The sequence below is a fragment of the Dendrobates tinctorius genome, unplaced genomic scaffold (genome assembly GCF_039654945.1).
Source record: "Dendrobates tinctorius isolate UK_male_01 unplaced genomic scaffold, ASM3965494v1 ptg000028l, whole genome shotgun sequence".
NCBI classification, from domain to species: domain Eukaryota; kingdom Metazoa; phylum Chordata; class Amphibia; order Anura; family Dendrobatidae; genus Dendrobates; species Dendrobates tinctorius.
This window is the reverse complement of record NW_027361696.1, coordinates 81301738-81318468: the sequence shown is the minus strand read 5'-3', so window position 1 is coordinate 81318468 and position 16731 is coordinate 81301738. Positions and strand designations below refer to the sequence as shown.

The 16731-nt window shown below is 40.8% G+C and overlaps 1 protein-coding gene across 3 annotated transcripts in view; it reads left to right on the top strand.

Moving 5' to 3' along the window:
• Positions 1-16731, top strand: part of SYT5 (synaptotagmin 5) — a 395951-nt gene that overhangs the window by 292271 nt on the left and 86949 nt on the right. For all 3 annotated transcript variants that reach the window (XM_073571079.1, XM_073571081.1, XM_073571080.1), the window contains exon 2: positions 11764-11939. In XM_073571079.1, coding sequence (XP_073427180.1) covers positions 11768-11939 — 172 coding nt within the window. In that variant the 5' untranslated portion in view covers positions 11764-11767. The remainder of the gene's footprint in view (positions 1-11763; positions 11940-16731) is intronic.

Here is a 16731-nt window from a genome sequence, read left to right as displayed (position 1 = left end):
ATTACTGAGAGCTTAACCTCAATGTACCTGTTCACATTGGTCTGGTTTTATTTCTGGACTAAAGATGGGATTGCTGCATGCAAATATTTCCTCCAGAAAACAATCTGGCCAAGGAACCAGCCATGCAATTCATCAGGCTTGTGCTCCATAGCTATTTTTCCTTTGAGAAAAATATATACCAACAGTGTATGGGCAGTGCCATGGGAAGCAAAATGTCACTCACCACAGTATGCTAACCTGTTAATGGCTAAACTAGAACAAGACTTTTTGGCATCCTGCACTATCAAACCTCTAGCATACTTCCGCTACATTGATGACCTACTAATAAGGCTCAGAGGAGGACCTGCTTACCTTCCACAAAAACTTCAACAAGCTCCACACATCCATCAAGCTCACCCTCAACTTTTCAAAGTCCCAAATTCATTTTCTATAGACGACCATATACATCAAAGACCATACCTTGCAAACGTCTATTTACCATAAACCCACAGGACGTCCGGCAAAAATTTTGCTTGGTAGGTTGAAAGGCTCAGGAGGGAGGGAGCCTTAGGAGGGGGGTAATGATAGGCGCCGGATCCTGCAGCTACACAACAGTAATCCAGAGCCTCACATGCTGCTCTGCAGCAAGTCATTCCTGAGGCTAAGTTCCTCTGCCGCTCCACTGAGCATGCTCACGAGACGATCTCCCATTGGAGGTCGGGAGTCACGTGCTCAGGTCCTTCTCCAGATCTGATTGGTCCATCTCAGAGATCAGGAAGGTCCCGGCAGTGCACGGCTATAAAAGGCCCGCATGGCCGCTCAGCCATGCGCTAGTATAGATTCTTCTTTCTAGATGTGTGAATGGTGATGGATGTATGATTCTGGTGACTGACTTATTAAGATTCCCCTCCCTCTGATATTACGCATGTGGATAGGGAAATATATTAAGAGTCAGCGCCAGTCAGTGGCAAGCCATAGGCCACTGTGTACACCGCACCTCTACACTAGCTTCCGGTGGTGTCACGTCTCTCATAGCACCATCGCATTGCGGCTGTGTTTGCCGCCGCGCTGCTTTTCGCAGTAAAAAATGCATCAATGTGCACAAAAAGTGCAAAATGCATAGAAATGACTGGGAAGATAATTTTTAGCAATTTTATAGCGGTTTTATAGTGAAAACCGCGGTAAAAACCGCTAAAAAAAACGCTGTGTGTGAACACAGCCTAACTGTCATACCAAAGGAACATAGAATTCTAGAAGCACCAACTGTCGTCTCCTATTTCAATAATGGTAAAATCTGTCTTCACTGAAAACAGATTTTTTTTTTTTACAGTTTTTACCCATGAATTGAGAGTGAAAAATCAATTCAAAATGTAAAAGAAGCAGATTTCTCTGATAAGATATATTACAAAGTTGCTGATTTTCATGTGTACTATTGATCTATTGAATAAAAATTAAAGCAACGGTTACTCTTTAACATCATGCATTATGTCTCTAATATATTCACATTGAGAATTTTATTGTTAATTATGCAAATTCATAAGCAGGTCTTGGAGCTAAAATGAGTCACATGCTGATTAGGCTCCAATCCATAGCTACAGTCCCCTCCAGCTTGTGCTTTCTTTCCTCTTGAGTCCGTAATGATGACTATGAATCAGGGATTTGACATTTGCGACGCGCCTCTTATTGTTTCTGCTGCAACTTCCTTCCTGTTTGATTTCATACATTCATATATTTTACTCCATTGATCCAAGCTGATGTGTAATACCAAGTCAATGTGTAAGAAGCTGAAGTGAGAACTGCAGAAATTCAAAATAATAAAAAAAATATTATCTTATGATCACTGCCCCCTTGGAAAGACCATAAGAACTGGCACTAAATAAAAAGGGCCATATCTCTGGATCAGTATGGTGGCTTTTTGAAGGAGATCTCTCACTAGGATTTTGCTACCTCATCAGAGCAGCATGATTAGAGGGCTATATCACTTATTGGGCTGCTTGCAGCAGTTTTGATAAAATCAGTTTTCTCCGCTACAGATCTAGCAGTTTTCTGAATGTTGAGCTCTGTATAAAGGGCCTGTCACACTAAGAGATATTGCTAGCGATATCGCTGTGTCTGATACTTACCTACAACCCGCTCCCCTGCTGGTTATCGCTGATTGCGCGAGAACGTTCAGGACTGTTTCTCGTCGTCAGCTTCCTGCGGCGCTTCCTGCTGTGAGGACGAGCGACGAGCGTGGAGCCGGACGGGAGGACGCAGGATCGCCTGGTGTGACAGGTAAGTAGCGATCCCCGACCCCTGCGATGTCGCTAGTGAGATCTGCCTGTGAGGCAGCTCACTAGCGACCACTTAGCGATGTACCAGCGATCCTGACCGCGTCATATCGCTGGTCGGGACCGCTGGTACATCGCTAAGTGTGACAGTACCTTTACCCCGCTCACACCACTGATTGGTAGCTTTCTGTTTACACTGTGCATATGCAGAAAGCTGCCAATCAGTGGTGGGGGCGTGGTTGCATACAGCAGGAGGATTATATAAAATGAGACAACTAGTCCTGTACTGATAATCTTCTGCTAATAAAAAAATGATTCTATTGAAACAACAATACAGAGCCCAGTAAGTGACACATCACTGTAATTAGGTTGCCTGCCCCCTATTTTATGCTGTTATCCAATTATATAGCAAAAACCCGCTGACATATTCCCTTTAAAGCCGGGGTCACACTTGCATGTGCAATGCGAGAAACTCACGCGAGTCTCTCGCCGCCGCCACTCGGGATCGGAGTGTGCAATTGCATGTCTTTCTATGCAGCCACACACTCCGGTCCAAGTGCCGGCGGCAGTGCCGGATATTAAGGCGAGAGACTCGCTTGAGTTTCTTGCATTGCAGTCACAAGTGTGAACCCAGCCTAAAAAGCAAAATAGGATACTTCCCGGAGGAATGGGAATAGAATACAATAAAAGCAAAAAATGGCAACAGAATTATTGCTAGCAAGTCATAAAGAAAGTGTGTTTATCAGGCTATATATTTATATATATATATATATATACTGTGTATATATATATATATATATAGAGTAAGATAAATAAAAATGCATCTGTATGAGATTATAGATTGGGTGCCAGATGGGAACACAAGCAAGTCAATAAATCGAATCAACTAATGATTGGCTAATAAACCTCATGGCAGTTACTAATCTCTGTTCTAAAAGTGTTTAATGAAGAAGTTGTGGGAGTGGTGAAGTCTGGAGAGGGAGTGATTTATTTGGCCAAGTGTAGTCTGGTTACTTTAAAAGTGAGCTGGTTGCCTTTTGATTATTGAGGTCTTGGTTTCCCTGTTGCTGGCTGCTGTATATTACACAGTTAGCATGTAAGAGGGCTGAAAATTATTCTGTGACCCGCTTACAAAAATTGAGAGCCTTCACTGTTTTACTCTGGACGGACATACCTTTTGCATTTGCCATGGGTTTCTTTGTTGGAGTGGAGACACCACTTGGGTACCTTCCATGATTTGTTGAAATTCAACATGCCCAATCCTTGGTTCATTGTTCATCTGGTGAGGAAGAGTTGGGAGGGCCCCATACACATACGATAGTCAGACAATCATGGATTGCCCACCTTAGGTCTAGATGATGTGAAGGTATTGATGGCATCCAGAACTTGTCGCTTTATGGGCATTAAAAGCTGCCTCTGGGGCACAGGCAGACAATCCACTGCCGTTCCAGCACCGCTGCTCTGATGGCCCCCATTAGTCTCCACTTACTGAAGTGATCACGTGCCAAACATCATTCCGTTGACTTCTGGAACCTATGCGCTCAGCGGCTCCGAATGGAACGTTACATCTACACTGGCAGCACCGATGAAGCCACTGATTGTCTGCCTCGCTGACGACGTGACGCCAATGCCAGATACAGGGAGCGGCAGGATAGACTCACTGATGGAACAGGGGACGGTGAGGACAGAGCGGTTTGGATTTTTATACCAAATTGCACATGGGGACAAAAATTTTGTAAAAGGGGACAACCACTTTAATGACACAGTCTAGAGCTGCAGAAGTCAAGCAGAATCTGGTGGGGACCACCGAAGCAGCAGCATATGAGCTACCTACCCTACAGTATTCCCTACATTTTGACAAATCCTGGATTTGGTTTAGATTTGACTTTGGCGTGAAGGAAACATCGTAAATTCAAAAATGAAGTGAGATGTTTTTGAATCTTGTCATAATGAAAACGAAAAAGTTAATATATTTGATATCAAATATTAAAAAATATGTGAAATTATAGGTATATAGGCTCCTAATCAAAAAATGAGTATAAGAACTTCTTTTTTTTTGCTTTATCCTGTCTTTATTTTTCAAGGTAGCGCAAGGACAGAGATCAGTTTAATATTCAACATTATATTTGCACGCCGCATAATTTTGACATGTGCCTTCTGCAGGATGTGTCACATCATGAAAGTCGCTTTTGACATAAATCGGTAAAGCCAGAACTGTTTTCGGCAACACAGACATAGTGAACACAGAAGAAAACAAAATCTGAAGGTTATACGTGCTCGATGAGTGGGAGGATGGAAGCTGATAAGATAGTGCCGATATAATGATGCATAAGAGGGAACACTCATTTACATTTGAGACCTTATTTGATGCAATAAAAAAGGAATTTCTTGGGGCTAAACTGCAATCCCAGTCACAGGTCATGAATAATTATTAAAGGGTTACACGAAATGGGAAATAATGTAGAAAAGCTTTGGTGGAATTGCTATTTTTTACCACTTGTTTTCCAATTTTGGTTTATGTATGACCTGGTCACCATTGAAGTTTTAAAAGTTTTGAATTAAATAGCTGTCAGAGATTCAGTCATTCAGTGGACAGTCATCTCAGTTGACTCTCCCACAGAGTCCTAGAATGATGTTGGAGTTGGAAGGGACCTCCAGGGTTATCGTGTCCAACCCTCTGCTCACAGCAGGAGTCACTAAGCCATCTCAGATAGATGAGCGCTCGTTAGTCCAAGTGCTCTTGTGTCTTCTATGAGAAAGCTGCCGGCTAACTCGTTGGCCTGCATCTTATCTCCAGGAGAAAAATGCAATCGGAAGTTCGAAATCGGTCATCACTGATGCACATCTCTCCAGGCAATTATTTGGCCGGCGCCACGATACACATTAGACCATCGACCAAAATTGTCGATATCGGCAGATTCGACTTTAGTAAATCTAATGTGTATTACCAGCTTTAAGTTTTTGGTAGTTGGCCTAGTTCAAGAGAAAGAATGAAGAGAGCGAGAAACCAAAGGACCTGGCTTCTAATTAATTCCAAAAAGGGCATATGTGAATGCAGGTCCACCAAAAGAGGAGGATCATGGCTACTTCCATTTCACAACTCAATGATATAGATATTAGGATAGGCTTTTTCCAAGAGTTTTTTGGAGATTTCACAGTGGTTTGCAGAGCTTTATGACTCATCCGTGGCTGCCAAGTTTACCATGACCTTTTGTCATTCTCCCATCTGATAAAAAGAGTCCAAAATCGTGTTGAGAAAGATTGTCCTGCAAGGTCTTATTACAGAGGGACGAACCTCACCTTCAAGTTATTGAAAAGTTATTGAGAAAAACTGGAATGACTCTCTTTTTCTCCATTCCTCCTAAAAAAATACAATCAATATGTACCTTAAAATTAGGCCATTAAAATATACCACTTGTTCTTCTAAAGGGACAAAATAGGTCAATTTTCTTACTGCATAGGAAAAAAGTCTATCTTTTCTTTAATCTCGGTATCAGGATTATAGAGACATTGTTGTGTGGACTTGAAAAGTAAGTACACCAGTCTTCTAAGGTCTAAGAGATCTCTTTGATAATATATGCTGTTTACATTGTGACACATTCTTTCTAAATGGAAAACTATGATAAATAATCAATTCTACTCCTCTTGGCCTTTGTTTTACTGCTCGGGGAATGGTGGACATGAAATTTTAGTGATCAGTAGACCCCAACCGTTCTAAGTTACACCCTAACTTGCAGGTGATAACTTTTTATAACAGGAATACGCCTTTAAGGGGTTAATATATGATTACAAAGATCTGAGGTTCAAAGAAATTCATTTAACACAATTCGGTCTCTCCAATTCGAACCCAATACTAAAAGAGTATTTAGAGAGCTTATACGCTTATTAAGGGGGTTTTTCATTTTTTGGAAAACCCCTGTCCCTCAGCTGCAGTTTGCGTAAAAAAAAAAAATAATAATGTGGCTTTACTCTGCCCCGAGTCTCATGCTCCTGATATCTGTTAAAGCCTGTAGCACTAAAATGACAAAAAAATCCAATTAAAGGGAATGAGTCAACAGATTTTGCTATGTTATATGAGACCTTCATGATGTAATGGCGGAGACCCCGATTCCAGTGATGTATCAATAACTAGGCTTGCTTGCTGCAGTTTTGATAAAATCACCTTTTCTCTGGTGCAGATCTAGCAGTTCTCTGAATGCTGAACTCTGTCTAACCCCACCCACATCAGTGATTGGCACCTTTCTGTGTACACTGTGCAGAATCTGCCAATCAGTGATAGGGGAGTGGTTACACAGAGCAGGAGGACTACGTGGCATGAGAAAACTAGTCTGTAGTGATAATCTCCTGCTGATAAAACACTGATTTGATTGAGACTTCAACAAACAGCCCAGTAAGTGACATATTGCTGGAATCGGAGTCTCCGCATCTATATTTTGCTCTCAGAGAAAAACCTGCTGTCAGATTCCCTTTAATCAGAAATACCAGTGTTCTCTCAGCAATACACAAAGTATATTCCTTGTACTTCTACCATAAGATACATCATGTGGCTGTTTACATGTCTACACTTGTACATTGCCCTGGCAATTCATCTCTTTTTTGTCTTTGCAGTCCAGTAACAGAATTAAAATCTCCAAATGAGAAAAGTGATAATGTCTAATCATAGAATCAAAGAATGGTAGAGTTGGAAGGGACCTCCTGGGCCATCTAGTCCAACCCCCTGCTCAATGCAGGATTCACTCAACCATCTCAGACAGATGTCTGTGCAGCCTCTGTTTCAAGACTTCCATTGAAAGAGAACTCACCACCTCTCATGGCCGCCTGTTCCACTCATTGATTACCCTCACTGTCACAAAGGTTTTTCTAATATCTAACCTGTATCTTCTCACTTTCAGATTCATTCCATTGCTCCTCACGTTTCCATTTGCAAATGAGAATAATGATGATCCCTCTACATTGACATCCCTTAAGATATTTGTAGACAGCTCTTAATCTCCTCTTAGCCTTTTTTCCTGCAAGCTAAACATTCCCAGATCCTTTAACCGTTCCTTGGTTTTTTTATCTGGAGCGTAAATGTAATTTTTCTGGATGGCTCCAAACAAGAACTAGACAAATAAGAGCATATTTTGGCTAATTGTCCTTCAGATTTTCTGATTGACCAATAAATATCATGTACAAGTCAAAAATTGAACCTATGCAAAATCGTCAATTGAAAAGGACATCGGAAGAGTAAATGGTTAAGTCCGGCATGTAATAATGTACCATGGAGACAGAGAAGCATCTGTTTCCTTTAACAATGACATTATCGTGTCATCTCTGAGGTGACTGTCTAGAAGCCATGGTTTGATTTGTAAATAGTAGGTACCGATTCCATTGGGAAGTTTCTTGTAGTGGATCATAGGTAGAGTTGCTATGGAGATTAATTGTGATGATGAGGCCGGGATGTATGATTTTACCTTAGATGTCTTCTGTGACTAGCACGTTTTGCCAGTATATAACTTGCTGTCTGCATTTATCAGTTGTACCATCTGCATCTACCATCTCTAATTGGCAGTTATCCCTGAGGTCAACTCCAGAGGTGGCAGTGATTAGCTGCTATGTTGACTCCCATACTCAGCACACATACGAAAGAGGCTATCCTGCTCCCCTATCTATCTCACATTCTATAAAAAGCAGTAGTAGCAGCAAGGAAGATGATATAGGGCACTACTGAACATTGTTGCTGTGAATCCAACCCTGGGAAAAGCTATAACACTAATTAGAAGCAGAAATGTTTTTATGGTCCGGTGCTTTTTTTAACTTCGGTTGTTCCCTCCACTCTAGAAGGATTTTACCAGTGAATTGAGAGTTCAGTGGAAGGAGGAACAGAGTCTGATAACTGGAGGAGGATTTTGTTACGTAATTACCAATATTACAAAGGTTTTTTTAATCTTTGCTTTTACTATTGATTTATGTAAAACTTCAACCAAAAATTATTCATTAAAGTCTGTGCTCAAAGCTATTTTCAGTTTATTTGTAGGATTCATTTACATAAATGGTGTACCTGTGAATCCAGCCCTGAGCTTAAATAAAATAGTTACCATTGATTTTTGAAAAACTTCAGTCAAAAGCTAATAATTAAAGTTTGTACTCAAAGCTATTTTCAGTTTATTTATATGATAAATTTTCATAAATGGTGTATCTGTGAATCCTGCTCCTGGCTTAAATAAAACAGTTACTAGAAGTAGAATGCTCTCTGTGTATCTGTAACTCTCTTTTTTAGTTTTTGCAGCTGCTCTGTCCTACTCTTACTTGTAACCCAATCTTTCCGTGAAAAATGATAATTCATCTTCACCTCTGACTCTTTAAAGGAGGATTTAAAAGGGAATTGTGATGATGGTGGGTGTGGACCCAATGTGACACTGGATGGGCTTACCCTGGAGGGGCATAACTAAGTGACAACCTGATCTTCATTAGAGCCTTTGATGTTGAGCATACGCTTGAGCCGATAGGGTAAAATCACCAAGTGCCACTCCAGTGCAGTCCCCGAACCTGCAGCAGCTGACCAACAGGTCTAAGGCAGCAGATAAGTTACCAAGGGCAAAGACAGAGATGTGGTCAGAAAGACCAAGATCAGAGAGGGTAGCACAGGTTCAAAATATGAAACAGGCAGAAGCAGAGAGGTCAGACAAAACAAGTAAACAAGCCAGGTCAGTAACAAGAGAGATTAAACTATAAAGCACCTTGACAAGGAACTAGCAAAAAACTGCAACATTTCCCAGATGTTTACTTTACATCAGCACAATTTTAGAACCAAAATTTTTTTTGTTAGGAAGTTATAAGGGTTAAAAGTTGACCAGCGATATCTCATTTTTACAACACCATTTTTTTAGGGACCACATCACATTTGAAGTCGCTTTGAGTTGTTTATATGATAGAAAATTCCCAAAAGTGACACCGTTCTAAAAACCGCATCCATCTAGGTGCTCAAAACCACATTCAAGAAGTTTATTAACCCTTCAGGTGCTTCACAGGAATTTTTTAAATGTTTTAAAAAAAATGAACATTTAACTTTTCACAAAAAAATTACTTCAGGTCCATTTTTTTTATTTTACCAAGGGTAACAGGAGAAATTGGACTGCAAAAGTTATTGTGCAATTTGTTCTGAGTGCGCTGATACCTGATATGCGGGGGGAACCACTGTTTCAGCACATGGCAGAGCTCAGAAGGGAAGGAGCGTCGTTTGACTTTTTCAACGCAAAATTGTTCAGATTGGACGCAATGTCGTGTTTGGAGAGCCCCTGATGTGCCTAATCAGTGGAAACCCCCCACAAATGACACCATTTTGGAAACTAGACTCCACAAGGAACTTATCTAGATGTGTGGTGAGAACTTTGAACCCCCAAGGGCTTCACAGAAGTTTATAACGTACAGCCATACAATTAAAAAATCATATTTTTTCCACAAAAATGATCTTTTCACCCCCAATTTTTATTTTCCCAAGGGTAACAGGAGAAATTGAGCCCCAAAAGAAAGTTGTTGTTCAATTTGTCCTGAGTACGCTGACACCCCATATGTGGGAGAAAACTACTGTATGGACACACGTTGGGGCTCGGAAGGGAAGTAGTGACATTTTGGAATGCAGACTTTGATGGAATGGTCTGCGGGTGTCATGTGGCGTTTGGAGAGCCCCAGATGTGCCTAAACAGTGGAAACCCCCCACAAGTGACCCCATTTTGGAAACAAGACCCCCACAAGGAACTTATCTAGATGTGTGGTGAGAACTTTGAACCCCCAAGTGCATCACAGAAGATTATAACGTAGAACCATAAAAATAAAAAAAATCATATTTTTTTCCACAAAAATAAAATTTGTGCCCCCAATTTTTTATTTTCCCAAGGGTTACAGGAGAAATTGGACCCCAAAAGTTGTTGTGTAGTTTGTCCTGAGTAGGCTGATACCCCATATGTGGGGGTAAACCACTGTTTGGGCGCATGGCAGAGCTTGGAAGAGAAGGAGCACCGTTTGACTTTTTCATTGCAGAATTGGCTGGAATTGAGATCAGACGCCATGTTGCGTTTGGAGAGCCCCTGATGTGCTTGAACAGTGGAAACCCCCCAATTTTAACTCCAACCCCTAATCCCAACCCTAACCCTAATGGGAAAATGGAAATAAATACATATTTTTTTTTAATTTTATTATTTTTCCCTAACTAAGGGGATGATAAAGGGGGTTTGATTTACTATTTATAGTGGGTTTTTATGTTTGGCAGCTGTCACACGCTAAAAGGCGCATTTTATTGCAAAAAATAATTTTTGCATCATCACCACATTTTGAGAGCTATAATTTTTCCATATTTTGACCCACAGAGTCATGTGAGGTCTTAGTTTTTGCGGGACGAGTTGACATTTTTATTGGTGCCATTTTTGGGCACATGACTTTTTTGATCGCTTTTTATTCTGATTTTTGGGACGCAGAATGAACAAAAACCAGCATTTCATGAATTTCTTTTGTGGGGGGGCCTTTACACCGTTCCGCATGTGGTAAAATTGATAAAGCGGTTTTATTCTTTGGGTTAGTACAATTACAGCGATACTTCATTTATATCATTTTTTTTATGTTTTGGCGCTTTTATACAATAAAAACAATTTTATGTAAAAAATTCTTTTTGCATCGCTTTATTCTGCGAGCTATAACTTTTTTGCTGATGACGCTGTATAGCAGCTTGTTTTTTGCGGGACGAGATGACATTTTCAGCTGTACCATGTTTATTTATACCCATCTTTTTGATCGCATGTTATTGCACTTTTTGTTCAGCAGTATCATGCCTTGTTTTTTTTTTGGAGGGGTTCACTAAAGGGGTTATCTAGTGGGACAGTTTTATAGGGCAGGTTGTACTAATGTCCTATTCCGTAGCTAGTGCAGAAGCCGGAAGTTGACTTCAGGGTGTTTATGACAGGCAGCACATAACGTCACTACAATGTGCTGCCAGTGACTTTCATGCAGGTCGGCCTCTGAATAGCTGGCGGTATGTATTGCAGTGCAGGGACTCTGTGGGTCTCTGTGCCACAGTACATTTCAACTGAATGTGACATCCAAAGTTGAATGATTGTCAAGTTGTCGGAAGTCTTTATATAGAACCCATGGCAGACTATGGGGCCATACTGTACTATTACAACCATATAGCGTCACGCAAAGGACAAACTCAGTGTGCCGCCATGCAGTCTCCCGTCACTCAACTCTGCCATCTGCTTGTTACAGTATTATGTAATGTAAAGTAACACCTTAAAACCAATTTAACATCAAAGGAGCGAAAGTAACTTCATATTCATCTCCTGAAGCCTGGCCATGATATGTCATATGTCTATTTCATCCTCATATTCCGCCTGGCACTACAGAATATATATTATACCGAGAGGTGAACATGACCTTTATCACTACATCTACTGACATCTAATATGTTTCTCAGTAAGAGCTTGTCTCTCTTGATGCGAAAAACCATTTTATATTCTACAATTAATTTTTTTTCTTTCCGCAGCTCAATGATGAGCCAGGAGGCCCAGAACCGTAGATCTGCCGAGTATGCATCTGAGCAGACGACGCACACGGCGGCCCTGCCGGAGTCCCACCAAAATGGCACTGGTGTATCGACCAAGCCCAATGTCTTCTCCGACATGAAGGATAAATTTATGAATGAACTTAGCAAACTACCAAGTAAGACAACGTCTTTTGGATCATTTTTTCTGCTAGGGAAAGTCTTCGCTAAAAATTGTTCAACCTGTGACAATCGTGGGCTGTAGGAATCAATGCGTCTCCATTTGTCTTGGAGGAGAACCTGTCACATTGAATTCTTATGGCTGTACGGCTTCAAAGGAAATAATAGTTGTGGGCGAACATTAATCATAAAGTCTACGCTAGCAACTGTGCCAAAAGGTTATTGAAAGGGGACGCAAGATCGAAAGGCCGTGTTGCTAGTTAAGTATCTTTAAAGCTCTCCAATGAATTTTAATATGCTTTTTTTTGGAGAGGGGCTTACAATATATCTATCATGAAAAGGGAACTATTGTGACATACAGTTAAGTCCAGAAATATTTGGACAGTGACCGAATCTTTGTGATTTCAGCTCTGCATGATGCTAATTTGGATTTAACAACTGAAATGCAATTGAAGTAGAGACTTTCAGATTTATTTAACATTTTTAATTAATTAAAATGTTCAGATTTAATTAAAAATATATGTTTAGGAATTGCAACCATTTTTCATTTCAGGGGCTCAAAATTAATTGGACAAATTAGCTTTATCATAAATAAAAAGTTCATTTTTAATAGTTTGTAGAGAATCTTTTGCAGGCAATGACTTATGTGCTTGTGCATGGCCACCTCATCCCTATCTTATTATGCATGCCCCCCTCGTCCCTATCCTGGTATGTATGGCCCCCTCATCTCTATCCTTGTATGCATGGCCTCCACATCCCTATCCTGGTATGCATGCCACCCTCATCCATATCCTGGTGTACATGGCCCCCTCATCCCTAGCATGGTAGGCATGGCTCCCTCATCCCTATCCTGGTATGTATGGCCCCCTCATCTCTATCCTTGCATGCATGGCCTCCTCATCCCTAGCATGGTAGGCATGGCTCCCTCATCCCTATCCTGGTATGCATGGCCTTCTCATCCCTATCCTTGTATGCATGGCCTCTACAGCCTAATGATGATCTGTTTCTCTTCCATTGAGAGCTCCTGTGACCACATGTTGTGGGTTCACAGCAACAGCTTCCAAATGCAAATGTCACACCTGGAATCAGCTCCAGACCTAGGCCATGTAAGCCCACTAAAGAGCTTTTGAGATAATTGACCAATTTTGGTCCTTTGAAAAAGAGGCAGCTACATATTAAAGAGCTGTAATTCCTAAACCCTTACTCCAGCAAGGATGTAAATATCCTCAAGTTAAAGCTGAGAGTCTGCACTTTAAATCCGTATTGATTATATAACTGTATCTTGAATATATTTTGGTAGACAGACAAAATGCCAAAACTTGTCACTTTCCAAATATTTCTGGATCTAACTGTATATTCTTAAAGACCAAGCTATTCAAATCTATTCAGATACCCATCTATAGCTGGTGCACAGGTACCAGTTGCATCAATGCCTAAGGGAGTGAAATGTTGGCCCATTACTGCTTCCAAATCAATGCCCTGTATATTTCCAATATGTCCTGACAGAGCCACAGATCATTGCCCTGTGTGATGCACCAGCTGTTTGGCTCAGTGAGTAAGATACTCCGCAAATGCATTGAAGCCAGACAAGCTGTTTGCGTTTAATAATTCAGCAATACATTCACAGTTAATATGGCTTCTACTGAGAACTGATTTGAATTATCTCACTCATTAACAATTAATGTTGGTGATACACACACGCTCACGGCCTCACCAACATGTTTCATTCACCGTTATCTCTTTCTCCTTTTTTAATAATCTATGGTAAGTAAAGGGAATATGAGGATTATAATGTAATTTAAGGATGCATGCTAATTAGAAAGAAAAATGGGAGAAAAGAAAATGGTTAGTACCGGCTGTTACATATATTAATATTGAAAGTGTGTTTTTTTTATATTAATAGTAATCATAGCAAGAAAACGATAGATAGAGTGAAATAAGTATTGAACACATCACTGATGTAAATATATTATTAAAGGTGCTATTAACATGAAATTCTCACCAGATGTTGGTAACAACCCATCCAATACAAACAGACAAAGAAATCAAACAATAGCTGTCCATAAATTAAGTTATGTTCAATAATGAGAAATTACACTGGGAAAAAGTATTGGACACATAAAGAAGAGATGTGCGAAAGCTGTAGAAAGTCCCAATACCAGCTGAAATCTATCAGTAATTAGAAAGCAATCCTACCACCTAGTGAAAAATAATATCAGCTGGTTCATCTGATGGCCTATAAAAAGGTGTCTCATTATCAAGGTACCACACAAGAAACATCTCAGGATGGATAAAACCAGTGAGCAATCTCAAGACCTTCACAACCTTATTGTTGCAAAATACACTAATGGCATTGGTTACTGAAGAATTTCTAAACTACTGAAGGTTCCAGTGAGCCCCTACGATTATGAACCTTGTTGCCAGACACCCATCAGTTTTTACTCTATGGATGGATCCTCCTTGTTTTTAATAATTACCAATACGCAAAATGGTTTTATTACTGGTTGGTCGTGTGGAGGATTACCCCATTTTTACCGTCTTGCAAGCCGTGCTCACAAGCGTTTCCGGCACCCACTGGTGAGTCTTCTCTGTCTAGTGAATTTAGTAATGTAGTGATTTCAAAACAATTATAATTTCCATAAGTAATGCACTCAACCTCTAAGGCCTGTATGCACGCTCACCACGCAACCTCTATGGCCTGTATGCATGCTCATCACGCAACCTTTATGGCCTGTATGCACGCTCACCATGCAAGACTACATTGCTGAAAAAAGCATGTTCAAACATGTTTACAGTTTGCTCAACAACACTTAGACAAGCCTGTACAAGAATATAGTCTGGTCAGATGAGACCAAAATTAAATTCTTTTGATGCCATAATACAAATCATGATTGGAGGCAAAAAGGCACTGCATATCCCCCCAAAAACACCATACCAACAGTGAAGTTCAGAGGTGGGAACATCATGAATTGGGGATGTTTTTCAGCATACAGTAGTAGCAAACTTTATATAATTGAAGAAAGGATAAATTGACAAATGTACAGAGATATTCTTGAAAAAAATCTGTTGCCATCTACCCGGATGGTGAAGATGAAATGAAGGAGTACATATCCGCCAGACAACGATCCCAAACACACAGCCAAGGAAATGCTCAATTGGTTTCAGAGAAAGAAAATAAACTGCTCAGGATGTGAAGAGTGTTTGTGTGGAAGAATGGGCCAAAATCACACCCATGCAATGCCTACTACTAGATTCTCTATACAGGAGGTGTCTTGAAACTTCATCACCAACAAAGTCTGATGTACAAAATATTCAGTACATTTCAGTAATCACGTTTAATACTTTTCCCTGTGTCATTTCTCATTATTACACATAATTTATGGACATATATGGATGATTTCTTTTCCTGTGTGGATTGGATGAGTTGTTACCGACATCTGGTGAGAATTTCATATTAATAGCACCTTTAAAAATATATTTACTTAGAAAATTAGCAACGTGTTCAATACTTAGTTCACCTGCTTTAGATCGATAAATATATGATAGCCAGACAGATATATTGATAGATAGATAGATAGATAGATAGGTAGACAGACAGATAGAGGAATAAATGTAGAAAAAAATGTTTAAACTGAGATAAAGAATAAGAGAATGATAAGAGATATTTCTGAAAAAATCACCTGACTAAATTTCTCCTGGCAGGTGGCCCACCTGCCTGGATGTTTAGATTAATAAATGGCCCACCTGCCTGGATGTTTAGATTAGTGGGTGGCCCACCTGACTGGATATTTAGATTAGTGGGTGTCCCACCTGCCTGGAAGTTTAGATTAGTGGGAGGCCTGCCTTCCTGGATGTTTAGATTAGTTGGTGGCCCACCTGCATGGATATTTAGATTAGTGGGTGGCCCACCTAACTGGATGTTTAGATTAGTGGGTGGACCACCTGCCGGGATGTTTAGATTAGTGGGTGGCCCACCTGCCTGCTGCCTGGATGTTTAGATTAGTGGGTGGCCCACCTGCTTGGATGTTTAGATTAGTAGGCAGCTCACCTGCCTGCTGCCTGGATGTTTAGATTAGTGGGTGGCCCACCTGCCTGGATATTTAGATTAGTAGGTGGCCCACATGCCTGGATGTTTAGATTAGTCGGTGGCCTACCTGCCTGGATATTTAGATTAGTGGGTGTCCCACCTCTCTGGATGTTTAGATTAGTGGGTAGATCACCTGCCTGGATGTTTAGATTAGTGGGTGGCCCACCTGCCTGGATGTTTAGATTAGTGGGTGGCCCACCTATCTGGATGTTTAGATTACTGGGTAGACCACCTGTCGGGATGTTTAGATTAGTGGGTGGCCCACCTGCCTGGATGTTTAGATTAGTGGGTGGCCCACCTGCCTGGATGTTTAGATTAGTAGGCGGCCCACATGCCTGGATGTTTAGATTAGTGGGCAACCCACCTGCCTTGATGTTTAGATTAGTCGGCAGCCCACTTGCCAGTTAGTTTAGATTACTGGTTTGCCCAACCACTTGGTATTTCATTCAGATTAGTGGATAGACCACCTTCCTGGAAATTCAGATTAGTGTCTGTCATTTCAGATTTATGGTCGATCCATTCACTTGGTACTTCAGATTAATGGGCGGCCTGTTAGTTCAGATTAGTGGGCAAACAACCCGCCTGGTGGTCCAGATTACCAGTCTAGTCCTGGGTCCAGCTTCATGTGCGCGCTGATCACAAAAGCTACAGATGCCCCCACACTGGCCACAGTTCCATGCAGGCGCAGCTAAGTCTCTGCTACC